General features: G+C 41.4%; 1 protein-coding gene across 1 annotated transcript; it reads right to left on the reverse strand.

Annotated features, from left to right (window-relative positions):
* Positions 1–142: 142 nt before the first annotated feature.
* On the reverse strand, positions 143–27861 carry espnla (espin like a). The gene is made up of 10 exons (XM_015361324.2): positions 26535–27861; positions 25010–25200; positions 16659–16845; positions 15327–15509; positions 13879–14010; positions 4511–4672; positions 3728–3839; positions 3236–3354; positions 2816–2998; positions 143–2259 (listed from the first exon to the last, which is right to left on the reverse strand). The coding sequence occupies exons 1-10, from the start codon at positions 26826–26828 to the stop codon at positions 676–678; spliced, it is 3147 nt and encodes a 1048-aa protein (XP_015216810.2). The 5' UTR covers positions 26829–27861; the 3' UTR covers positions 143–675.
* Positions 27862–27865: the final 4 nt, after the last annotated feature.

The raw sequence follows: 27865 nt of genomic DNA on the forward strand, positions 1-27865 counted from the left end.
TACTAAATACAAGGACTATAGTAGCAGACGTGTTTACTGACAAGCTGTGTTTGACATCTTTTAAAACTTTATTCTGTGCAGAGGAAAGGGTTAAAATGAGGAAAAACTAATAACAAGCCGTGACATTTTAACAAAATTTCCCTTATAAAAAAGTTTATTGCAACAAATTAGCATCATTACGCAAAAGGCAATTACATTTCCTTTACAGTATTTTCTCCATGCATTAAATTTGTTTTCCTAACCTTTCCCAATGGTTTTACAATTTATTTTAATGAGTCATATTTAGTATTGGTAAAGTACTAACAGGAATTTGTACTGAAATTGTTTTAGAAATAAATCCGATATGGTTTTTATACATCAGGTACATTCAACATAATATATATTAAACTGACCTATGATTCCAGAATGGAAACAGAAAGTGATATTAGATAAATACTGTTGAAACTGTTTTATTAGAAAAGTGTATCAGTGCATCCACTGCCCTCAAATGTTCTCTGAAAAGATAATGCAAAGCCACACACACTAATAAGGAACATGTTTTCAAACTCTTTGTCTTACTTTTTACACAGTCCTCCACAGCAAGGCTCAAAAGGCAGAAAAGGCACATACAGACCTTCAAACTGATAAGTAATATATATATATAAAAATATAAAAAATATCACAGTCTAAAGGGAACTATTCCTCAAAATCAAAAATCTCAGCCTCTTTCTCTTTCCAGAAAGCAAAACTACGGTCAATGTATTTGCAAATATCATCGTTGCTGAAGCTGGATATATCTGTGCCACCCTTCCTCACCAAGTCCTCTTCTTCATCTGGTGTGGCAGTCTGAACAATGACTTTGGGCACGGGTCTCACTGCTGCCATGGGCTGCTTCCCAGAGTCAGACATGGCTGCAGGCTGGCTTTGAGAGTTCCCGAAGAATTCAGCTTTAATGTCTTCAAAGCCGTCCTTCCACTCCCTGTTGCCAGCCTCAATGTCCTTGATGACAGCCTTGTGGAATTCCCGAACAGTCTCCCATGTAAATTTCCCCAAATGGTCGAAGACCTCGAAGCAGAGCAGGTGCCTCATTTTCCTCTCGTCAGCGGGCAGATCCTGTTCAAGGATGTGGAAGTAGCCGAGCATGAAGAGGTCAAGGGTCAGGCTGTTGTAATCAATGGGTGCCCCATTCACCCGAGGCAGGAACTGCTCAGGGGAGTATGTCACTTGCTGGCGATGCAGACGCCTTATCTGACGTGAAGGGACACGAGAGATGATATTTCTCCAGTTGCCGATCATTTTGTTAATGGCGCTTCTCTGCTTGAAGAAATGGCCCAGGTTACCATTCTCCATTGACTTCTTGGAAGGAGATTCCTTCGGTGCTTCACCTGTGCTTTTCTGATCAGTTGGCTCCGTTGCTCCCTGCTCTGCCAGACTCTGTTTTCTCTGAAGGTCCCTAATTTTCAAAGACATAGTGTAGGCCGACTTTTTCCAGTGACCCAAGAATAAGACCACGATACGTTCTTTACGCAGGCTTGTTGATTCCTGGAGTGGAGAAACGTTTGCCCCAACAGTTAATTCTTCTGAACCAATGCCTGAATCACTGATTTGATCTGCAGGTTGGTCACTATAGGCAGAGACAGGGACCCCCTCTTCCAAAGCTGTCCGTTCACTCAAGAGGCTATCCTGCCTGCTGTCCACAGAGTCTCCTTCGTTGTCTTCAAAGTAAGGGCTTGGATTCTCCTTAGTTGGGCTTTGCCTCTCAAAGTTTGACCTCAGGTTGCGGACTGACACTCCAAACTGCTGAATCTCCTTCTCAACCTTATCTCTCATTCCTCTGGTTGAATTCTGTCTTTCTGGCTTCTGGGAGAAGACAGTCGCAAGATCAGTGTTGGGCATCTTGGAAGTGGCCACAGAATCACCCCGTTCCTTCTCATTGATGTTTGTGAGGAGGAGAGACATGCTCTTTACAATGCCTGATATTCGGTTGCACCACACTGGTAGAGGCACTTGGCCTTCATTCCCTGCATTCTGATGCATGAACTGTGTGTTAACTGTGATGTTGACGATGGGGGCTGGCAGAATGGTTCTGAGCTCTTCGGCTAAGCGTCCCAGCTCAGACTCATAGGCTTGACACTTTTTCTTCATCTGTAAATTCTCGATCTGCTTCTCCAGATATATGAGATCGTCTTCCGTCAGCAGCTCACCAAATGGGCCTAGTATTGCATTGTGAGCTTGAGAGTACCTCCAGCCATCCATCTGAATGTATTTGCTTCCATTTTCCTGTTAAAAACAAAAACAAAAGTTGTAGTATATGCCATTAAAGAACGCTGAACAGAATTATTCCCAATCTGAAAGGTATGTTAGGTACAGAAGGATTATAAAATAATCCAATATTCTTAGCCCAGAAAAGAGATCTTATTATGCTATTGTATCAGTATCCAAGTACCTGACTTGTTTTGTCAAAGTACATCCAAATAACTATTGTAGTAAAAGTTTAACCAGAAAAGTAATACCAAAAAACTATTTATATTTATATATATTCAAGTACATTTAGGGCTGAAAATAAAAGCTGTCCTTTCATACAGAGTAGTGAGTGTCTAGTACATGCTATACATCCAGCTAATTCACTGTGACCCTAATAAGAAGCAGTTTGAAGAAGTTCTAGGAGCAAAAGCAAACTAGCTATTAAACCACACATAACATTTTTGCATATAAAATAGCCACCACTACAAACTAGTCCTCTATTATCATCTGCTTTCAATGAAGAGAGGAGCTGCATACACCGATGGAAGGCTCTTTTAGACAGAGTGGACCAATATCATCCTCAGAGCAGTACCTTCCTCCTCTGATCCTCCTCATCCTGCCACCGTGCCTGCAGTTTGCGAACCATCACCTGGCGTTTCCACTCCGCAATGGACCTCCCCTTCTCGTCATGGGTGGGCACCAGCGAGTCAATGTCAGCCAGAGACACCTCCTCTGTGGGCAATGCCACCAGCCCATTCTGCTTGGTTTCAGATTTCTGTGAACAGCAGGGTGGCAGTGATTGAACTGCATTGAACTGCTGACATGCTTACTTACGGTACCTGCTCACCTGTTCATCTATTCTGCACAACATGGTTTACTCTCTTATGTGCGGTAGATGAACTATTAAAAAGGAGGACTTGCAGGAAGCTACAGATACGCATGGGCCTTATTCTACAAGATGCAGTTTAGACAAAATGAAAAAGATCAAATTTAAGAAGACAATAGGGCCTACCATTTGTCCAGTAAGCACTGCAGTTATCCCAGCCTGTTTCAATGTCTTAATAGTCTTCATTTCAGCAAACAGGTCACAGTTCTTCAGGCTGGGCTTTGCCATGTTGAAAGACTTTACTCCTGTAATAACAGTAACAACCAGTCTGTTATTGTCCTGCAGTCCTTCAGTATAAGAGAATTTTACTTTAAATATAAGAAAGTTGTTTTAGAGAATTACATAAGCAGCCACCTAAAAATAAAAATAAATATTCCAGTCAACAGCAGTGAGACACATGGTAACAACTCAGAGGGTGCAATCTGACAGCCTTTATGAACCTCGTTAAATTATCAGCATCTTAAGACAGGGCAGCACTGTGAAATTGGTCAGTTTAAAGAAATAATGAAAACGTTCAGTTCCTGAAGTAAGAGTTCATTAGTATGAAACCAAGAACCAAGAAGCACCCTGGTGTAACAGTGCACTCAGTGTGGCTAGGCTGAGAGCCATGGATCTCACCAGAAGAGGCCTGCTGTCCACTGCCTGCAGTCTGCCACTGAGCTCCAGCTGTGTTGGTTTCTGAGGTCTGGGCTGGCGGTAATGGAGGAGCTGGGGGAGGGGGAGGGCAGTGCTGTGGGTGAGAAACGGCGAGGCTGCATTTGTAAAGGAAGAACCGTAGACTGGACCACTTTCAAAAACCTATCCAGAGATGAAGTGAGCATGCTGCACATTTTGCTTATTTCATAGAAACAATGGGAGGAAACCAAAAATGTGAGGCCTGTTCCTGGGAGGTCTAATGTTAAGATCCTAAGTAGGAAATTATGTACAGAATAATGAATACAGAAAAGTCACTGTGGTAAGTTTGATTTAAGTGTTGTAGACAGGCATCAGGCAAGCCCCTGCAATGAGAACACCATGGTGGTGGAAAGCAGGTTATCAAAACACATTACGTTGACAAAGCTCTAAACAAATGCCCAGATTTTAAACCTGAGAGTAATTTGGGAATGTTCGTATTTGAGCCAAGCCCATAAAGAAGCATTAATCAATGGGAAAACAAGCTTTAGAAACAGTAACACATACAGTCAGTTTTATAAGAGCTCCAAAAACTGGGAGAGTAAAATTCAATATAATTATCCCCTTCCTATTTTTTTAAAAACTGTAGGAATTAGCTAAGAATATATAGCAGTTAAGGAGAAAGCCAATGAAGGCCTTCAGTTAGAATTTTCCTAAGATCTTTCTCAAAGCTTTAGGCATCGACAACTGTGTACCAGCTGAATTCCTCAGCAATGGCATTACAGCTACCTTCCCATTCTCCATTCCTGTGCTGCTGCAGGAATCTCTGCGCCGGTCGTTCAGGCGCCGGTAGTAGTCTGCACTGCTGGGCTGCCAGGATACTGCTGGTTTTCCTCTCTTCTCTGCCTCGTTAGTGCTGATGGCAGGCAGGGAGCTGTCTGCTGTAGAGGGCTGGAGAAGAGAGCACCAAAACTATATTGTGTTCATTGGGCCCAGGCAGCAAAAAAGGGTATAGATCATGTAACCTAAAATGTATCTGTTAGAAAATCCCTTCTAATGTGTGATGCACCTTCTGGGTGGATCAAGAATGTTAATTAAGTATACACTTTTCAATAAAACTGAGGTATATAGCCAGATATGTATGTTTTTATATAAAAAATTAATTGGTCACACAGAATAAAAACAGGAATTATGTGGAAAGGCTGCTGATCTCATAAGGGATTTTACATTGCCACTAACCTGACAATGTGGAGAGGCACATACAAATTAGGAATACTGAGGTGATGCATTGAAACTCACACAGGAGGTGCTGTTTTTTTCTGGAATGCTGTGCAAGCCCTGGCAAATTAATCCTTGTTCTACGCCGTCTTGACAACAGTATCCTGACACACAGGCGTGCATCAGAGGGAGTTAACAGTGGTTTTCTAGATACCACCTGTTATCTGTATTGCAAAAGTATCTCTGTAGATTATGCACACAGGTTAAGAAAAGAGCTCTCTCTTTCCTAGCGTTAATCCCGCATCAGCAGGGTCCGCTTGTCGGCACGCCCATCTCCATTTGGTGGTTTGAACCAAATCTTTGAGCTGACGTTGCCATTAAATGCGACCGAGAATATTTCCAACCGGCGCGTCGCTCCGCCTGCCGTCGGAGTTGGGGGAGGAGAACAAAGTAATGTAGCCAATTCATAGAGGGGGATTATTAGGAGGCATGGGAAATTTGGCCAGGACGCCAGGGTTACACCCCTACTCTTTTTGAGAAACGCCCTGGGATTTTTAATGACCACAGAGAGTCAGGACCTCAGTTTTACATCTCATCAGAAGGACGGCACCTGTTTACAGTATAGTGTCCCCGTCACTATACTGGGGCATTAGGACCCACATGGACCCCAGGGTGAGCGCCCCCTGCTGGCCCCACTAACACCTCTTCCAGCAGCAACCTTAGTTTTTCCCAGGAGGTCTCCCATCCAGGTACTGACCAGGCTCACACCTGCTTAGCTTCAGGTTGCAGTTGCAGGGTGACATGGCTGCTGGGAAGAAGAGAGCTATACAGTATATGGTTATTAGATAAAGAATTTGCTAACACACAAAAAAAAAGTACTTGTAAGAAGTGTAACCAGGTTCCGTCCAGGGAATAGTTTTCAAGTCTCCAAACCTCATTTGCCTATTTTTGGATGGCGGAAGGAAATAAAGCACCCTGTGAAAACACAGCAAGAATACCCAAACTCCTCAAAATCAGACCCGGGACCCTTGATGTGTGACACAGTAGTACAACAACAACTGTGCTGCCCATTAAACCTGAAGCTTAGGTGGAGCAGAAGGATGTTTCACCATCTCTAAGAATACATTCACATTTGTTTTGTTTTAAATGGGCTCTGAATGCCTTCCTGAGCTAAAAGCAATTAATGAAACATGTGAGCTTCGAAACCGGAATAGAGCCAATGTGAAAAACGATTCAGTTGCTATTTTGTTCTCGAGTCCCACTGTGTTTCCTTTATATAGCTGAGAATAAAAGATGGTTCAACATCAGATAAAAGGTAGTAATTGGATAGGGGGGTTCAGATGACATCCCCCAGTGCAGCAGTGATTTGTGGAATGTTTTTGTCTTTGAGGACTGAATGACAGCCCTGGTGCTGCTCATGCTATGCCATGTAGATACACACTAGCAATGACAGATAAAGTCACCTATCGAGTCTGTACTGGGTGAGTTTTAAGAAAATAATCCCATGCATAGTTCACAGAATTTCAGCAGTGGAGGAGATATAAATCAATATATGCAATGATGAAATCCTTTGCTTTGAATTCAAACCAGTCTAAGCATTAAATATATTAGTTGTAGGTATAACTTTAAACAGGTCTTCAAATTTTGAGCATTAAACTCTCATCTTTACCTGAAGAGGCGCTATCCAGCATAGCACTATCCTACATTGCTATATTATGACCCCTTCAAGCATAGAACAATAAATGAATAAGAAAATGAAAGAAGTTAAACCTTTGCTCTTCTGATCAGCAATTTGCAGAAAACAAGGTTCATCCTCCTCTGAGGTTGTGTAGAAAAAGCAGATGTTTAATGCCGAAAACATCTACACTAAATCCAACTCTCTTTATATCTTAATATTGGTATAAGATGGATCTCGATCTGCTATAAAAACAATAACAGATAAGCAGAAGTCTAATTGGTGCATTTGGCAGAACTTGTAGAGGGTTCACAGACTGCAAGATGTTACTAGTAGACTGTATTGCAGTCCAGCCTAAGGTATTAGAGCATCACATTCAAGCCATAACCTGGTCAGTTACTGAACAGGAAAAGCAATGAAAACATACAAGCCATCTTTACTTCAAGTTTATCAAAAGCATTCAGTAAACCTACTATTGTCATAAATTGGCTTCAGTTCCACTACTTCTTGATTCGGTCCTCGTGACGTGTAATTTGTCACAAACTTGCACAAAGCTAAGGGTAGCACAGCAAACATTAATCACATCTCTTGTGAAAACTCCAGTCCTTCAACACACTGGAACCCAATCTGAATATCCCACATTTCACACCAGTGAACTACAACTTAAGGAAGTAACAAGGAACAGTAGTCCCTAAAATCACTGAGCTGCAGATCAGGCACAATTCCAGTTTATGGTGATTAAAGTGAGAAAAAAATATAAATTGTCAAAATGGCATGTCTGCAGATTATCCTAGAGGTTCTAATTGTGAGTTAGGAGTTTGGGCAGGCACAAGACTACCACTACAACAGCCCATAATGCTCATTTGATTCCATTTTACTCATAACGCAAGAAGTGCTCTCTTCCCTCAAAAACAGGACAGAGAAACTACTCAAAATTAGCTCACATGTCTCTGAGGTAACCAAAGCATCCACCAAAATCTCATAATAATAAAGTGAGAACATGAAAACTCTGCTTGAAAAAGCACTCAAAGACAGAATCAAATTCAGGACCCTTAAGCTGTAAGTCAGCAATGCTAACTGAACGACATCATGCAGCTTAAATGGTAAGATCATCCAGGATGTGGACCCTGTCCTCACTGAGAGCCATGTCACTTCCTCATTTGAATTCAACAGAAGAAGCCAAAGTTATAATATTGTTCATAATTGTGTCAAAGCATCTGTTTAACGTTTGGCATGTCTTTAACACGGAACAACATTACTACTTATAACTTTGCAAATTGTAAAATACTAATTAAGAAAGCTACCATAAAAAACTGCAAACTGAAACCTTCTCTTAGAACTCAGGCTAAAAAATTCTCAAATGGTATCCAACTATGAACATAACCAGCTGTGAACTGTTGGTACTGGCACTCTAAACTCTAAGGATGTATTTTTGTGTATTTTTCATTTTTATTCTGTGTAACCATAGTCAACGACTACTCAGACACAATTCCACATCCTAAAAGCAGACCTCTTTAACATTGTTTGTTGCGCACGTTTTTTATCTGTATGACTTATACATTTTTCAATACATAAAACACATAGTCAACAAATATCTAACAGGCCATGTAAAAATAAACATAACGATTTCACTTTCTTGTAAAAAGCCCATCCTGCACATACCTAAGACACAGGTAATAAAAAGTCACTATTCCACTATTATAAATGCTCATACAACACATTTGACGGGACCACACCAAAGTAGTTTTCTATTGGACAATATTTTGTAAAATATACATACTTACAACTTTTATAGCTTCTTCCACATCTCATCGATACCTGTCTTAGTCACCTGGTTTAAGCCTCCCCTTCAGAAGACAGCATGCCAGCTGAAGCTCAAACTACCTACTACTTGACGACACTGGTCTTGTCTTTCCAGCCAGTGGCCAAAAGCCCAAGGATCAGCAGATAATAAACAATAAACTCAGATCGAGAACTTCTTAGAATGACATTCATAATTGAAGAAGAGGATTGGATAGCCAGTGATGTCACTGATGCAGGGGTGGAGACCAAAATGTGTTTGTTCAAGTGAAGGAGGTGGGGGGCTTGAGATAAGCAAATAAGGGACATTGTATCCTGCACGCTTGGCTGCTTTTCCATGCCCCTGCAGGGTATGAAACAACAGGGTAGTGTAACAGAGATTTAGTCTTGTCCGTCTATAATCCTGATGCGCACACTGGCAGAATAACTTGGTAATGGATCCATCCATTCAGCCATAGTGATCGCAACAAAGGCAGAGATGCTAACAGTCACCTTAAACTGATTTACGCCTTGGTGACACTTGTTTCCAGGTCATTGATCAAGTTTTCCCAGTTGGACGTGATACACAGTGGCTTTACGTCTTGCTTACAAGATATCTATCAAATGTCAGAACTGCCATCACAGTTCAGGTTCACCGGGAATAAGTAGGTCAAAGCCAAATGGCACAGACTCATATTGTGATGAGAGCCAATCACTTCTGTGTGGAGTTACCACTTGCTCTCCAGCTGTATTTTCACTGTGGAGAACATTGATCATAACTGATAATAATAATGATAATAATTGCTTACACATATATAGCGCTTTTCTGGACACTCCACTCAAAGCGCTTTACAGGTCATGGGGACTCCCCTCCACCACCACCAATGATAGGTTCACAATGAGCCACACAGGGATCTAAATTCAATCCAGTCAAAGTGTGCAACTTTCAGCTAATGCTGTGGAACAGATCTGGTGTGATGTAATGTGTAAGGGACTGCTTTAAGAATGCAATGCAGATTTACCATATGTTTAAGGACAACAGACTTTGTTTGTTGGCTCCTGAGTGACTAAACCAGTAAAAACATTTCTCTGTGGAGCCAATCCAATCCTGTGATCTAGACATCACCTACAAATTATGCTCCATTTACTTCATTTACAGGTGCAATTGCAAATAGAAAAACAGAAACAAAGTGAGAGAAGAATCAAAAAGTGGTCCTGGAACCCCTGTTAAGTGGGTGTCTCCTCTGGGAAGAATGTTTAGTGGCAGAGAAATTATTTAAAAAGCTCGGAAACAGCAAGGCAGAAACAAGAAGGTCAGCTCCCTAAGAAAGAAGATAAAATGTTCCTGAAGGATCCCATCTCATTGGCCATTGGTGGCAATGGGCAGCTGTGGAAGACTCCTAGTGGGTCAAGGTCATGACCCGACATGACATGACCCGATTTCTGTCGGGCTGACATAGAAATCCCTGTGTGCTAATTGATGCTCATGACAGACTGCACTCCAAGGAAGCCATCAACCTGCATGGGTCTCTTAGAGTGACACTCATTGAAAAATAATTTAACCAAAAGCTGCTGCTGTTGGCTTCATTTAATAGTGTTCTAATCTTCTCTCTAGCCACGCTTTATAATTTCAGCTAAGATGATTCAATATCGGCTGGCACGCTGGACTAGTGTTTTATCGTGGCCGCCTGGCGGTGCTGGGGCCTGGCCCTCCGTTCCAGACCTGTGGTGTTATCTGCTTAGAGTTTGAACTGTATGTTCTCCTTGTGCTTGCGTGGGTTTCCTCTGGGTGTTCCAGTTTCCTTCCACAATTCAAAGATATACTGGTAGGTTCACTGGCTTCTGGGAACACCGGTCCTGGTGTGAGTGTGTGTGCCTCTCTGTCTGTGTGTGACCTGCGGAAGACCCTCCAGGTTGTATCCTGCCTTGCAGCCATTCCTTGGTTGCTGGGCTTGCTGCTCTGGTTCCCCTGTGACCCTGTACTGGATAAAACAGTTAGAAAATGGATGAGTGGATGATTCGCTAGCCACAAGTTTACTTTAGCTCTTTGTCTTGTTCCCCGAGAACAGAATTCTTTTATCTTCTCTGTTAATATTAGCCAGATCCTAAGACTCTTATTTTATAAGCTAGTCTGATCCACAGCCCAGAATTTCATTTATTCTAGTTATATCTTGGTGTGCATTGGCTTCACTTACCTGTGTGGTAAGTGGGGTTTCTGAGACATTTTAATTTTACTTTTAGTCCAAAGCATGTAATTTATGATCTGTTGATTTTAAAATGTCTTTTAAAGCAGTTGACTTTACAGCTCGTGTGGGTTTTGAACTCCCTCTAAGTGAAGAATGCCAAGCCACTATTACGTGCGGAAGAACTGTGACAGAAAAGGGTAAGGACGTTTCAAACTGTACTTTAGAGCTGGCCTCCCACTCCCCCTAGTGGTTGTTTATAAGTGGTATGCCACTAAAGTTCCAGATTTGCTGTTTTGCATACAGCGTTTTTATATATTGCGATAGAAAAATGAAGACTCTGGAATAAAGACTTGAACTGTATAAGGAACTAGCCAGTATGAGACATTTCTTCTTAAATCTTCTTCAGTGCTAACATCAGTAAGTCACATCTATGCTGATGTGACAGAAATAAAACATCGCTCATACCATTTTTCTTCAAATTTGACTTTTGAATATTTGCAGCTGTTCTGCTTTTCCAGAAAAGCTCAGGGCTGTCAAGACTATTGTTCACACAATAGGTTGCTCTGAATCAGAGTGTCCCATTTGGGAAACTGCCATGGGTGAGGTGTTTACAATGCAGTTCCTTGGCATGGATCCCAAGTAATCCATTTAAGGGCTCAGTGAGGATTTTTTTGGGATGGGGAGAAGCAGAGCTTGCATGGGAGAATAGTTAGACAAACAACATGAGTCAAAATAAGCAACAGTACAGGTAAGTGGAGTTAATGCATGTTTTCACGAGAAGGTATCACTAAAAAAACACCACTTGAAACATTGTAATTACGTCAGTTTGAGCAGGATACTTGTCACTTTGGCTGGAAGGCTTTCAATAGCAGAAGTATGCAGCCCAATGTTAATCAGTAAGTTACCCGAGGGAAACTTCATGTTCCGTTTTAGAGAACACAATGCAGGAAAAGCCCTACTTTTTAAAACATTAAAAAGCCCTTCACAATGCAAGGACTAGTAAGTCTAGTGAACAGCGAGCACAGCTTATAATGATTCATTAATTAAAGAACTTGATGATCTGGAAACTACATGCTAACAGTAACTGAACAAGTTTAAAGTTTTATTTAAGAAATACATTTCTCTCCCTCCCCTGTTAGCGTTGGACACTTTCAAAGTGGCGCATGACGAAGACATAGAGAAAATGGTGCCTGGCAGCCTCTGAAACTAAAGCCTGAGGATCTCATAACCAGCTCCATCCCTTCCATCCCTATGAATGCTGCCAGAGAAGAGTAACTGATAGTCTCTTATCCAGCACTGGGGAGGTAAGCTATTGCACCTGACTCCACCACCCTCCAAAACCAGCAATTAGGCCCTTTGTTCAGGGAACCTTTCTAATGCAGTTCACTGGCCCAGGCTAGCTTCATTTCCATCAGCCTCGGTGCATTAAGATATTAACAACGGCGATGTTGTTACTTATTTATAGATCTTTTGTTACTGCAAGCGGTGGCACGAATGTAGATACAGCACAAAACATGTGCTGAGTGATTCTAGTTAATAGGGAATCTTAATGAAACAATAGGAAAAAAAACATCTCACATGTGAATGCTTCGGGCTATGTACTGCAAGGGATTTGTTTTTCATTTTTTTTCACCTAACTTCTCGAAGAGCATAGCTTACTATCCTGTGAGCCCTCTTCTCACATGTCACATGTGCCAGTTTTCATAAGATGCTGAAGACATCCTTTTGGAAAATAGACACGTCTAGCATTTGACCTGCATGCGGTTATTTGGCTTTACAAGTAGTTACTTGTGATGTAAATTAACCGTTCCACCAAAAATAAAAAAAATAAAAATCACAGGAAAGCCTCAACCAGTAATGTTGACAGTCTGAAGCCCTGTTTTGGCAACAATGTGCAGTGGAATCAGTCAGATGTGACCAGGACACCCCAAGTACTGTAGTGGTGGATAATTGGTGAAGGGCTGGCTGGTTTTATAGTTATTGAAGGCATCCTTGGTTCATCGAGCCATAGCTTTTGCTCTGGAGTTGGTCCTGTGGGCATGTACAGTATAAGAGGAGTACTAGAGGATAGCCTGACAGGCATGTTTTGGAGGGGGAGACACACAGGAATGTCGTGATCATCTTTCTTGCATATGTATGAACCAGGCTGATGAATAATTGGCAGCTCTCAAATGAACTTGATATCAAGTGATATATTAAAGCACCTTACTGAGGCAGGCCTATGCATCCTTAAACAAAATTAGGCCCCCCACATATTCATGGTGTCTGAACCATCTGTTTAGAGCTCTAGACTCCAGGATGTGTGTGATACATCTGTCAAGAAAAGACATTTGTAACTAAGCGCTGAAAGAAAATATACTATACTCTCTCAGGTTCTTTAGGTTCTTGGTTCATGGCATAACATTGGTTTGTACACCCTTTTGCCTGACATGGTGTGGACCATATGAGCAATCTTTGGTTAACCAACTGAAACTAAAGATGCATCAAGCTGCACAGCATTCCTTTTTTGTGACCCACATTAAGATTGATCAGGATCTTCTTCAGAGAGAATGGAGAAAGAGAACAGTATGCAGAGCACTAATATGGCATTAGTACTGAAATATTCACGCAGAATAAAAAAAAAATATATATCTTACCATTCCATTTTTCTTGAGAACTGAAAACAAAGAGCTTAGCCAAAATCCCCGGAGGCTCCAGAATCTTTTTTAGAAGCCACACAAATAAATCACGAGCTTGTGATTCCAGTTTCTGTTTTTTTGGAATTCTGTACTCTAACACAAAATTCCAATGTCAACAGAAAATTTTGTTTCTGGAACACCCAGAATATAGCTTAAAATAGCTAAGTATCTGAGGTTCCAGAGGAAGAGTGCAACCACAAACATACTGACTGTGAAGCACAAAGTACTTAACACTCTGTTAACACCTATTGCTTCCTGCGTGGACATTACACTCCTGCTACTGAAGCATGTGTAAATTTTTAGAACTATCATGAACTATACTGCCATCCATTTTTTTAAATTCATGCAACCCAATGAGACAGATGTTAGTGAGGGGTAAGAATTGGACATGTCTAAAATCCCATTTGAACTGGGCTGCTGTGCTCAGATACCAAATCTTGAAAGGCGGCAATCGTAGCTCTTTTATAATGAAAAAAGACATCATCTCTGGACAAAGAGAAAACAAATTGATTCATTTTCCTCATACTTAGTTTTAAGGTGGGAAGCTACATGTGCATGGAAAGCCCCCTTTCAGCAATTCAGACTTGGAGGTGAAAAAAGAAAACAAATCACTTCACTCACACATTCCTCCACGACCCTCAGGTAGTTGGCACAGTTATAGTGCCCGTTGTACTCTGCCAGGTCGGCCGCAGTGTACCCGTCTCTGTCCTGCGTTGCAGGACTCACCTGGTTCATCAGCAGGATTCGACAGCACTGGGGGAAGAATGAATCCCTCCACTTTCAACAGGTCTGTGACAGAGCAATGTCGTGCACTCTAGCTGCATGACTGGTCTCTCGTAAGGCTTTCATTTTCAGTATCTACTGACCTGTTATCTTTGTCATTTCACATCAAAGAAATAATAATGTTAATGCCTATATCTTTACATTCGTAAATACGTTTTGTGAATTTATTATAAGCACTACGAATTATTTGCCGTGCCATTCTGGGTCCGAGTTACAAACCCTGACTCACCCCTGGTTTAAAGGGAGATTTATCTGTCCATCAAGAGGGCTGATGAAGTGGATCTTAGGGTGATTAATGTAGGACTCTTGGTGTAGTTGGATAATTTTGTCTGTCTTTGTGGAGTATCCTTGGCTCTGTCATTATAGAGCAGGATTGATTGCAGACCTGTTGTTTGGAAACTACTCATTAGAGTCTGGAGAAAGCACAGTTTATTATTATTAATAATTATGATTTATTATTTTTGTTTAATGTATTTTTTCATTTTCTTACATCAGAGCACTTTTAGCAAACAGACACTATTTGCACTGTTACTTGTCTGGCCTATGTGTTTATGACTTCTGTGACCACACCTGGACCACCTGGCCAGGTGGTTTAGTCACAGGATCTTTAACAAGAAACCAAACAACAAAGCTGCTGGAACCCTACATTTACTGTACAGGTTGTCCAGTTGTGTCAGATTGAATGTTACACCAGCACGTGGTCAAAATAATTATGAGCTGGGCCATTCGGAGCAGGTGAATTTAAAGGATGCTCTATATTTTACTGTGAGTCAGTGTCATCTACAGAGAACTGGAGTGATGTACTGAATAGTACTTATAGTTATCACTCAAACTACTGAATTCTGGACAAGTTGAGATATATTTAAAACTTTGGAAGGAAGCCAGGTGTTTAAGGTATTGCAGTGGTCTTATCTTCATGAAATAAAGTCAATTATCAGTTTTTTGACAACAGAAAGGTAGAGCAGGTCTAACAACATTAGGCAGGTGGAGAAAGATATATTGAGATGTTTGTAACATGCTTCAGATTACAACAAAGTGTTTTGTTAAATGTCAGATTATAACAAAATGTTTTCTGTGGATGTGCTAGGTTGCATGGGATTAAATTTGATATACTGGTTAGGACAGGTTTCCTCTAGACTGCTTAAAACAAGATGTTACATTAAAAGACATGGCTGCCACAAGCCAGTGTGCTAAGTATGCATATTTGTCATGTGTTGTGACAGCTGTACATCTCTACTATATTAAACAGAGTTTGCAAACCTGCCCAAATGAAAGGTAGCCCTCACCTCCAGCTCCCCATTCTCAGCTGCATCATGTAGAGGGGTCCCACCCCAGTAGTCCTTAATGACTTCTGCTCCCATGCGCAACAGCCGTTCCAGGATGCGGTGGTGCCCCCCACTGGCTGCAAAGTGCAGTGCAGTGGCCCCCTCGTTGTCCTGAGCAGAGAGGCTCATGTCTGTGAAGGAAGCCTGTAGTGGACAAACAACACCAGTCTAAAACATCCAGGGTCCTGACACCAATAATCAAGGAGAAGATCAAACCAAAAAATGGCTTAGTAGTTGCTTTTTTTTCTTAAATATGATTAATTAAATAATGAGTAAAGAAAACATTAAAAAGCATAGGAAAAATTTCACCATGCTGAAAAACCATAACAGTGGTGCGTAATAATATTCAAGTACAGGCACAGAAGGAAAGGCATGAACACATACTGTATACACAATGCTGTGAATGAGAGCAATTTACACAAAGTCTCCATGGGGGTTTCTGTTATTTTAAAATATTTGGTATTAACACTTAGTCTCACCTAGCTTAGTCTGGGTGAAAAGAAATCATGCTGGCCATTCAGCACTCTTTAGTTCATTGAGCACTGGTCTGAAAAAACCTCAGGTTAACTATATATGTGGGATTAATATGAAGTGTTGTTTCAGGTAATCTATTACAATTGCCAGTGAAATTTAATTGACTCCTTATCAAGTGTCCCACCATACATACATTACATAATTTATTAGTGTCTACATATCCAAAGCTAAAGGACTGCTTTTTGTTATGTAAAATGCAGATTTATCAGCATAACTTTAGCTCGAAGACTAAACTTTCTGAATAAAATTCATCAAATTGATTTGTGCTTTGGTAGAAATATTACAATAGCACTAAAACTGAGTGAAAAGAGTAGAACAAAGCAAAATATATTAGACTTTTGCACAGCTGTGTAGTAATACTCTGTTACTATACAATACTGTTTTCTGAAAATACTAAATGTTAAAAGCACCATTGTTTTTGCAAAACTAAAACCATTCATTTTAAAGGTGCCATTTCACACCTACACATAATAATGAACCAATTCCATTACTAATGCCAGTTCAATATCAGGGAAAATGGGACTCACTTCATCCTTCCAAATTTCTTTGTTACCCTTGCCCACTGCTTAAGGTTTTCTATCAGTATATGAAAAATTGGAAATCTGTATAAAAACGTAGAAACCGGATCCTCCTGACTCTTGCCCCTTAGTAAAAAAAAAATACCTTTCTGCTGTGGTTCAAATAAAAGTCTTTTCCTTTCCATTTCACTGATGTCCTACACTCGTGCATGATGGGAGGCGAGCTGCGGGCTGTACTCACCAGCCAAACGACCAGGGCGTGGTGCCCCATGTGTGCCGCGGCGTGCAGAACCGTCATGCCGTCGTGAGCCCTCAGGTGGACACTGGCACCACAGTCCTTCACCAGGAACTCCACTACGTGCAGGTGCCCCTCTTGGCAGGCCAAGTAGAGAAGGGTGGCGCCATTCCTCGTCTGGTGATTGACGCATCTTCAGAAAGGCCGAGAGAGAGAGTGAGAGGGAGAGAGGGAGAGAGGGAGAGAGGGAGAGAGGGAGAGAGATGGTCAGGCAGATCGGAGCTTCGTGAAATGTGCAGCAGCTTAAGTGTTCAGTCGGACTCCTCAGATTCTTCACCCTGACCTTCCGTGTCCACCCAGAGGTACTCCAGTACTCAAGTAGTTCTCATCACCTTATTTCTCAGCTGGAGCCTCCATCCACCCAGCAATCCTGCTATCCAGGGGAATCCAGCGAGACAGAACATTCTTCCGGAACTGGAGGTGCAATTCTTCTGCTAACAAACTATACCAAAAATATTTGCGATCGCTGCACATGTACTGTATACTTGGGAAACTGATCAAACCTTTTTATGCTGGCATTTTCTTCTGGTAAAAGTTAAATACCATTGCAGATCATGTTTTTTGCTGTGTCGGAGCAGAAATGTACAATGTACTGAAAGTATAATTAAAAAAATAATCAATGATTTCAACTAGCAGAACTCACAAGGACATATATACACATACAAGTAAACGTGGCTTCTTATAGGTCTATAATATCATGGGACATAGGCAGCAGTGTGGAGTTGTGGGTCAGCTCTGGGCACCAGACGAGTGGGTAGAGGGTCAGAGATCATAAGTAAAAATAAAGGTACTTAAACTGCTACAGTAATGCCCTGCTGTACAAATGTCTCTTCATGTTGTCATTGTAAATGAGATTTTGTTGTCTATTGGCTTTTCTGGCAAAATAAAGGAACAAAAATAACTAGGCAATTGGTTCTTTTTATTCCACGTTTACATTATCAGGCTCTGTTCATTTTCAGTCGAGAAAGCCTCCTCTCATCTGGGGTCACTTTGATTTCTTAGATGCCTCTGCTTCATTTTTTTTACTTGACTTGGTACACATTATCTAGTTTAACAATGGCTGCGAGTCACAGGGTTGTGCATCATAAACATTGCCACTAGGTGGAACTATAGAGTATATTACTAAGAGAAATACTGACCTTGCCTGTCGGAGAAATACTGCACTACTGTTTGTCATGGCATGTAAACAGGAATTAACCAGCAGCTTCCTAAATGCCCGATAAAGCTTAAAAGTGCACATCAAATAATGACAGGGTAAACATGGATGTTATATAAATAGCAGGGACTTGTTTTGCTCCACCAGCCTGCAAAGGCCTCACTAGATTAGCTGAGTGTTTTCACAGTAGGTCCTAATCTTCTAATCTTCTGGTAGATGCAAAGGCATTCTGCAATCCTTATAAACCTGTATAAACCTGTGCAGCACTGCTGTTCCTTACCTGTTGGAGAAGTAGTGGCTCTCATGGGCATGACCCTTCTCAGTGCTTTGATTTTGTCATGAAGAATAAGTCTGTATGACACTGGCCTTTCCTGTTTTTTACATTTTCCAGGCTTCAGCCACAATTCCACTGTAAAATTTTGGGAAACAATACACCGGCTTTCTTTTCAATATGTATACTATCTAATATTATAGCTGCTTACATAAAGCATATTCTCTGAAATAATGGAAGGCGTATCTATGTCTTGTAAAAGATGTGGAATCTCTTAAAAAGTCATGTTCAATGTGAAGTCGGTGCATTAATTTTGTAGCTGTATGACCCTGGATTTTCTTCCTTCATTTTTTACACATTTGGACTGAACATTTCTATTGATCTCTCAACCAAAATAGCTTCAGAAGGCCATAACAAAACTGCAAATATACAGCAAGGGTAAGTGATTACAGCAGTGCACAGACATTTAACAAAAACCTGTGAATGCCTTGTTCTGTCTTAACGACATCTGGTCAGGTTAAAACTGTACTGGGTCACCACTGTTTGTTTCAGCAGCTCAAGAATCTGACAGGATGGACAGGTCCCGACTGGAACTGATCCCTGGTAAAAGTAAAAAATATCATCCCATGTTACAGTTTATATAAAAACCCATAATCCTGTAATTGACCACTGAACCTGCAGGGGGCAGTGATCCAGATTCGAAGAAGGAACCTTATGGAGGAGAAGACAGGTGCAAACCAGGAAAGCCGGCGACAGGCAGCAGTGGTGTGGGAGCAAGTCGCAGGCAGGCAAGCAGGCAGGGCAGGCAGACGCGCAGGCAGCATGCAGCATGCAGCTGCGCAGACATCGCAGAGCTGCAGGCAAGCCACAGAGATGAATACAGGCAGAAGCACAAAAGGGGAAATCCAAGCGGGATGACTGAGAAGGTGAGAGGTCCAAACACTGGAAAGGGTTCACAAAGTCGAGCAATCTGGGTCGACGACAGGAATTAGATTATAAGCAATCTAAGGAAGCATGGTGAAGGGGACAGGTGTGGAGTTAAACCAGACAAGAATTCCAAACACGTAAGAAAACAGCAAGAGAAACGAGCTGAGCCACAGGCTCTAGTGCTAAAACTGAGCATTGTAATCCCGGTCCAGAAGGAATAAATACCCAGCTGGAAAACAGCTGAGTGCTGTTTAATTACAGGCAGGTGGGACTGACAACCTGCCTGACCAAGTTGCCAGGCTCAGTTGTCCAACCTGCAGATCGGACAATTGACTCATCGGTCATGGTGTTACAGGAGCTCTAAACAGCCCTGTGAATAACATTTGCACTGAACTACTTCTCTTCGATAATGAACTAATAATAAAATAACTTCAATAATGACATAATAGACTTTATTACTATACCTCCTAAAGTTACATGTCCATAATGTTCATATACTTTGGCACAGTGGTAAAGATGGTCACAGCAACTAATGGTAATAAAGATGGACAATATGGATATATAATATTTCTTAGCTATCACCACAAAACTGTTTTTGGATCCTCGTTTCATCTTATGCCATTACTGAAGGAGCGAAACCTTCTTGTTTCTTTTCCATTCTGTAAACTAGTCTTCTGCCTGCACTCTCTAACTCTGAACCCTGACACCCAATACACTCCAGTGGAATCTTCATTAAATAAAAATCCCAGCCTTCTCTGGCGGATCTTGGATTCAAACCCAGAATCCTGTAGCACTGTCAACATTTGTCTCCAAGGCAGCACTCTGATTGATTAATAGAGCCAGAGCCAAATAAATCCCACCTTTGAAATCCTATGCAAGCATGTGCCACTAATCCTTGCACTGTGGTGTATGTGTAACACAGCCCACTTGGTCCTTGGGCTTGAGCCAGTGATGTAACCCTCTAAACAACCTCAAAACCCTTGAGACCTCAAGCAATGCTGGGGCAGGCCTTTAGGTATAGGTAAGTTCACAACTAAAGGAGGAGCTGTGTGGCTCAGAATGTGCAGATATCTGAGAGAAGACAAATTCGAGTTCACAAGACATATATACAGCTATGCAGACCTCACATTGACTGCATTAGGTCATGAACACACAGCAGTCCATTTTTCTGCATTCTAGAACTTGTTTTTGGAAGAATTCGCTTTTAAACAATTGTTAAACAAACTAACAATATTAATTAATGCAGCAATTTTCAGTAACAGATTTATCCTTAGAAGGTTGTGTTGAACCAGAGCTTAACCCAGCAGGCACAGGGAACAAAGCAGGACAATGCCCTTGCTACAGGACACCAGTGCCTTGCAGGGCACACGGACACACACGGGAAGCAATTTAAAGATGCCAGTTAACCTGGACAGTGTGTCACGTGTAACTCATGTGAATACAAGGAGAATATGCAACCTTTGCACAAACAGATTAAGATTTCAACCCAGAGAACTGGAGTTGAGAGGCAGCTGTGCTACTCACTCCATCACCACGGCCCCATTTTAAACTACAGTACCTTGCAAAAGCATTCAGACCTTTCCAACAGTGACCCTACACACAATTACAAAATGTTTTTTTAATCTTAATATTTTTTTCAAAGCCAGAATTCTCAAACTGAAGACTTCAAAAGACTTGTTTTCATCTTTCTTTCAAATCAATTATCTATTTGCATTTTTTTTTGTCTTGAATGTGTGGAACAGGTTAATCTTTGTAGCAAATATTTATTGCTACTTAAAAGTGTCATGACTATGCTCTTTTAAGCAACAACATGTGAAACCTATACGAGGGTCAGAATACTTTTGCTAGTACAAGTACAGTACTTTTTGTACAGTATACTGAACCCCCTTCCACAGAGGGGAGCTTCATTCTGATACGACTGAAGAACTGGACGTTTGCCAAGCTGGAATTCAGCCAGCTCGTGACCACAATTGGAGTGGTCTTCAAAATGATGGGAAAGTGAATAGTCACAGTGTAATGCATTATTCTTTTGAAAAGCCTGCAACAAATTTGCTGTGCTTTTATCCCTTGACATCTGTCAGATACCACAATCCAGTGTCCCATCTATAATAGATGATGTCTGTTTAGCTCCCACATGTTGCTACTCTGGTATTATCCTCCTCTGTTTCACTGATAACATTCAGTCTTCATTCATATATTATCTTCAAACATTTTTGTATGTATTGCCGGCTTGCCACTCTCGGTAAAAGAGAAACTTAGGCCGTTTGTAAGAAACTAAAGAAAGTGATAAGATTTGATGGTGTTTCATGTTCCATGTTTCACGTTTTCCCATTTTAACAGAGTGTAATATGTTTTTATGGAATAGCTCCAGAGTGGAACCTTGGTCTTAAGACTGGTTAGACACTTTAAAAAAGACTGATACACTATTGAGAGAGAAACTAAATGTAATTATCAATATTGCTGTGGAAGGCCAGTCTTTGAGCGGATGTTTTTATCAATCAACCTGCCACTTAAGGCTCTGGGCTCTATTGCCTGTGAATAGTCTCATTGGATGGCACATAATTAATTCAATAATTGTTGAAGAGTTTAGAAGTAAAATTCTCACATGGGGGTCAATTAGTAATGTTTGGCATGTAATGTTCTCTCATGGTATTAGTGTTTATTGGGTAAATTTAATAGCAGAATGAATGTATTTGTGTGGATATTATCATAAGACTTTTTAACTGCACTTCCTTAGTTACTGTGAGTTCTTAATGTGCACAGAACTTAGGGTGGGGCCTGTCACAATCAAAGGCTGATATCCCATCTTGTGATTTCTATTCTTGTGATGGATAAAAACATTATACACTGTATTTAAAGGACACTAGATCCTTATGTTTTAGCTGTTGACTGTTTTGATTTAATAATAATAATAATAATAATTGCTTACACTCAAAGTGCTTTACAGGTAATGGGGACTCCCCTCCACCACAACCAGTGTGCAGCATCCACCTGGATGATGCGACGACAGCCATAGTGCGCCAGAACGCTCACCACACACCAGCTATCAGTGGGGAGGAGAGGAGAGTAATGAAGCTAATTCGTAGATGGGGATTATTAGGAGGCCATGATTGGTACAGGCCAATGGGAAATTTGGCCAGGACACCAGGGTTACACCCCTTCTCTTTTCAAGAAACGCCCTGGGATTTTTAATGACCACAGAGAGTCAGGCCTCGGTTTTACATCTCATCCGAAGGGTATTTAAGGGTATGTCTATGAGATAAACATTGCTAAATAACTGGATGTAAACAATTTGACAGCTACTTAAATACCCTGATGCCTGATCCCTCATCAGAGTTCAATGTCTTGGTATAGCTGGGCCCAGACAGTACTTGAATGAGGAAGATCTGATAGCTTGCTTCTCTCAGGTTTGTTGTTTGAACAGTAGGTGGCAGACTCCAACCGGACCACACATTCAAAACTAATTCCCTAATCTAGGATAAAGGCTACTGCATTTTAAATAGTGTTTTCTTTCTGCTGAATCCCGGTCCACAATGTAAACATCGGAAAGTTGTGGGAGTCTACACAGTAGTCACTGCAAAACACAAACTGACCTTGCCTATTGTTATTTCTTCCACTAGGAATGTTTATTCCTACAAACCCTGCCTTGGTATCTCTTGAAAAAGATATCTTAATTCAGTCTAAGGAGATATCATGCCTTACTCTGTAGCCTTTATACTTGTGCAATCCATACACATTTGAGGTTTAGCTCACAGCAAATGATAACCAGGTCATCCTAACATCATTTCTAAGGAATACAAATACAAAAAAGAGCTCATTTCCATCCAAAGATGATAGAAAGCATCTGGATGGCACCTGTTTATAGCAGGTTGAGTTTCCCTATGAAACTCATACGATTGGCACAGTTCGTTACCAGCGATCTGCAGGTATTTAAGCCTCAGTATCGAGCCCTGATCTGTGTGACAAGCTGTCTGTCAGAGCTGAGCTAATAATAGACCAGCACACACCACTCTCTGCCCTGAATGCCAAGGCGCCATGGATCTGCGTGCTTCCCACATGCTCCACAATACAGCCATTGTCAACAGGTACTCAGCTGAGGCCTTTCTCGACCTCTGTGAGAGGGTCACAGAAGGGGTTGGGAAAGGATCGGAAAAAAAATGACTCAACATCTTCCTTTTTTTCTATCCAGCACTTCAGCATGCATCTCACTGGTGTTGACAGGGTTCAGAAAAAGTGTTTATTGATGGGTGGAACTGAAACGGTGTTCAATGTAAAAGCACCATTAGAAAGCACAATCATTTAGACAAGAGATCTTTAACAGTGCGTTCAAGTGCTGCCCAAACGAGGATACAAAACTAAAGATCTAGTGACAAGATGTTCATACTTCCGTAATATCGTATGCTGGTTATCATCAGTGTATATTGGGGCAATCTAAGAAATACAAGTGTGGCACCACTATTATCCTTTGTTTTAGGTTTGAGCTTCAAACATATCACTTGCATCAGTTTTACAGTCTAAAAACAGTCATATGGGTTCACTACTCTCCAATGAAATCAATGTTACCCTCTTCAAAAACCACAGATTTTCAGAGAGCTTACTGATTTTTAATAAATTGCAGCACTTACGAACTGGTTTTCCTTTCACTGAATGTTTCTCCAGTTTGTTTTACTGTAAACACAGCAGAGCTCTGCAGAGAAATTCCCTTTTGACCTCTGCATACATGCCACATAGTTCTTTGAGCTGAGCCTGAATTAAGGTTTTAAGACAATTCCCCACTTAAGTGAAAGAAAGAAGCAAGAAGGAATCTTAATTAAAACACAAGACAGGAACTACAAAAAGGTCAAGCCTGGGCTATCCATAAATAATAAATACACAGGAATACAACACTAATCTGCCATCTCTTCAAAACTAATAAAAGTAGAAATAAAAAATTAACAAGCACATAATACATAACATGCAACATAAGTGGTAGGGTTCATTTTCTTTGATGCTATGTTTGATGTTTAGTGTGAAAGAATGCATTTTAAATATGAGTAGAAAGGGTTGAAACAAATTCATTATTTATTCTGATACTGATGTTTTTAGGTTTAGTATTGGTATCCAAGGACTAAGAATCAATAAATCTTATAGACTTTAAGAGAACACCACACAAAACTGACAGTAGTAATCTCACCTGTATCTCAGCTCACCTACTAGTGAGAAACAGATTATGATCTGTTCAATCTCTCAATTTAACTGCAATAGCAGCAGGAATGGGCTGCTGGCAGACACAAAATGGGATATACTGGGGTTGATAGTCCTAGACTGTTGTCTGTCTACAGCAATTAAGCGTTATCTTTCACAGTCCCATAATGAATAAAATGTAATTATTCAATTGACCCTTTAAATTCTTAAAGTCACTGACTGATCGCTTAAGAGTTAAGTCTACAGTGGAGGCGGGTAAGGTTTTGCTGATTTACCCACAAACTTTCAAGGGCCCCATATACAACATATTTGAGCTCCTGGGTTATTTGAAGCCCATCTTGGAAAGCAAAGGCACACTCAGATACACAAAGACTCACACCAGGGCCCGTTTTTCCCCATAAGCCAAACAACCTACCAGTATATCTTTGGACTTTGGGAGGAAGCCGGAGCACCTGGAGGAAACCCATCTGAACATGGGGAGAACAAACAAACTATACCCAGGTAGCACCCCTGTTCTGCAATCGAACCCACTGCGTTACCCTTAAATAGCATAAAATGGAACAGGTAAAGGTTAATTCCATGCAGAAAGGAAAAGAAAAGAGACGCAATGTTTTGGGCTGTGGAGCCTTCTTCAGGTGTACCTCAATAAAATGCAAATGATATCCTGTTTTCAGGAAACACGCTCTCAGGGTGATATTTTATGGTGTTTGGTATGAAAAGCACCTGCTGTTGCTTGTGAGTGATATGCGGAGATCTTACCCTGGTGCCTGACTGAGCAGCAGCTTCAGACAGGTCAGGTCCCCCTTGGCAGCAGCATAGTGGGCTGGCAGTGCCCCACAGTTGGTCTCCACGTCTGCCCTTCCTCCTGCCGAGACCAGCCACTGGACCAGCTCCACTTGGCCAAACCGTGCCGCCAGGTGTAGGGCGGTGGCCCCTGCACTGTCCCAGTCCTGAGGCACACACAAGATGCCCTGAACGATCACAGGAAACCCACCTGTCCTGTGTGCCCTTCCTCAGCACAGAGCTCAGCTAAGCTGCAGCTAACACAATTGCAGCATTGCTCTCTTTCACACTCATTCACATCATACAAGAACCGGAATCACAATCCCTCTTACCACAAAACGCCTGCTGTTACGGCAGTTTTATTCAGCTAGAGAAAGGTACGCTTAGAGAATTCTCCTTTTCAGCTGTCTGAAAGGAAATGCTGCTCATGAGATTTACTTTTGACTCAGATGGTATTCTCACAGCTCTTCAAAAAAATACATTGTGGTGGTAAATTGCAATAATTTAACAATGGAGTTTAATCTTTTTAAGGCATCCTAACTAGCTCAGGCAGTCAAAGGATCACTAATACAAAATGGTACTGATGGAACCACAGAGGGTCAGGGACGTTACTGTAAATAAAAAAAATACCTGAGAATTTCTGAGTCTTAACAATGGACAATCATTTTAAAAGATGAAGACCACAGCTCTATGGCTACTGGCCTCATCAGGATTGAAGCCAGTGAGACAAGTTTCATATAATAAGTTTTCTACCAAAATATACACGATCATCTTTAATACATCCAAGGAAAAAACAAGCCAAAAAGACTAAAGCAGGACTTGTGAACTTCTGACACAGGTAACACAATTTCAAAGTGATTAATTATGTCAAGATCTGACCCCCAAGTATTGTTTGTATTCAACATATTGTAATCCATTTTAGAGCATCATGTTCCCTGTGGAAAAATACAGACCAAAGGATCCTTTCTTCCTTATAAAGTGTTAACTCATTAGTTAATTAGAAAAGCAGCTGATAAAAAAACAGCCTAATTGCCCAGGTGGAATGTAAATGATATCTGAAGCGTGCCTTGAGTTAATGAAGTCTCCATTACTGTCACAAATTCTAGTTTTTCTGAAACTGTTCGGGACCCTGAAATGATGCCCCAGTACAAGCATTGCATGCAATAGTGTTAAATACACATTAACACCCCTCAGAAATTAGATGAACTACTTGAAACAGTGTGCTACGTGCCCTTTTAATGTACTGCAATCTATAGTGTGCAGTTCTTAACAAACGCGAAGTGCAGCAGCTGAAAATCTCCTTATTACTCCTCATACCAGAATTGACTGAGAAAAAGCTGCAGCAGTAACAATGGGTAAAGAGAAAGAGCATAACGATTCAATGATATCCTTGCAAAAATGAAGGTATAAAGTAACGTTCTTTGATAAAACAGTAACAGATTTATTTCACACATTCAAGGAAAAAGACCACCTGTCCACCCCTTGGCCAGGCCTGCCTCACCTCCAAGTTGCAGCCTCCATTGCTGACCAGCCACTGCAGCTCCTGAGTGTGCCCAGTGGCCGCGGCATCATGGGCAGGGGTGGCCCCGTTGCCCGCTCTCGTGTTGCCGGGGAGATGCGCCTCTCTGACCAGGAACCGCAGGCAGTCCAGCTGGCCGCAGCGGGCGGCATGGTGCACGGGGGAGGCTCCCAGGGGGTCGGCGATGTCGGGGGTCAGGCGGCCGGCGGCGCACAGCTCCTTCAGGGTGGAGAGGTTCCCTTCGCGGGACGCCAGGATGGCCTGGTGCAGCACCATCTTTGCCAGTCTCTCTGGGTGGCCTGTGGGCAATGGGTGTCGATTCTGATCTCCCGGTGTGTGTGGCTCCGTCAGAGGAAGGACACCTGAGAAGCAGTCGGATACCGGAGCCACGTGACGAGGAGGACCAGGTCAAGGCTGATGAGCAATAAAGGTAATGAAGGCACTTGGTTGCACAAAGCATAGTGTTTAGTATCTCCTCCCTTACCACGAAGCAGTCAGCTATGACCAGAGAGCCTCTGTTGTCTTTATTAAAACACAGTCACACACAGCACACTAGTTTAAAATTACACACAGGCCCGTATCACAAGATATACACATGACTGGAACACAGACACGTATAGGACTTGGAGATACTAAGGTAGCTCTTAGACTTGGAGATACGTACCGTCTAAGAGCTTTGTGGGTAAACGTAGGGGCCAAAACAGTAAAATAGGGGTTATTATCCTTCTTTTGTCTGAATTTGTGTTTCTAAATATAGTTCCAAATAAAGGTGCGTCTCGGATCACAGCAGGGTATACTGCAAAGCTCCGCTACTTAGTTCTTACTGACATGAGTCACTACAGCTGGAACGCAGGTCACTGAGCTACTTGTATTGTATTATAACATACAAAGTCTGGCGTTCCAAGGCAACAAGAGGAGACCAGCTCCAGACATAAGTTTAGGACACCTGCCAATTAAAATGTCAAATTGAAAACAATATCCTCGGCCCACCAGAAAGTTGGAGTGGTTATAGTTGGCGTGGTTTAACATTAATTAACTTTAGGATCATTCTCAACCGGTTCATACTTTTGCATAATTTGCATGTTTTCAAAAATTATTCATTATTTCAGGATAACATGATGTCTGTTTAGATTTGTAAAGATGTAAAAGAATTGAGAATTAAGATTCAAAGACAATTCAAAATACTGTATGTGTTTTCTTGGAATGGGAAAATGGTAAAAATAATATGTATATGTGTTAATTGAATCTGATGGAGCACCAGGTTTAAACATAGATCTAAGGAAGTTTCACATTACATGTGCAGTCTACCTGTT

Source organism: Lepisosteus oculatus, chromosome 13, assembly GCF_040954835.1.
Source record: "Lepisosteus oculatus isolate fLepOcu1 chromosome 13, fLepOcu1.hap2, whole genome shotgun sequence".
Lineage (NCBI taxonomy): Eukaryota > Metazoa > Chordata > Actinopteri > Semionotiformes > Lepisosteidae > Lepisosteus > Lepisosteus oculatus.

Coding starts and splice junctions, on each gene's coding strand:
- espnla (XM_015361324.2), bottom strand. CDS start 26,828: ATGGTGCTGCACCAGGCCATCCTGGCGTCCCGCGAAGGGAACCTCTCC. Junction 25,201..26,534: donor ATGGAGGCTGCAACTTGGAG/GTGAGGCAGGCC, acceptor TGTGTGCCTCAG/GACTGGGACAGTGCAGGGGC. Junction 15,510..16,658: donor ACGCCCTGGTCGTTTGGCTG/GTGAGTACAGCC, acceptor TGTCCACTACAG/GCTTCCTTCACAGACATGAG.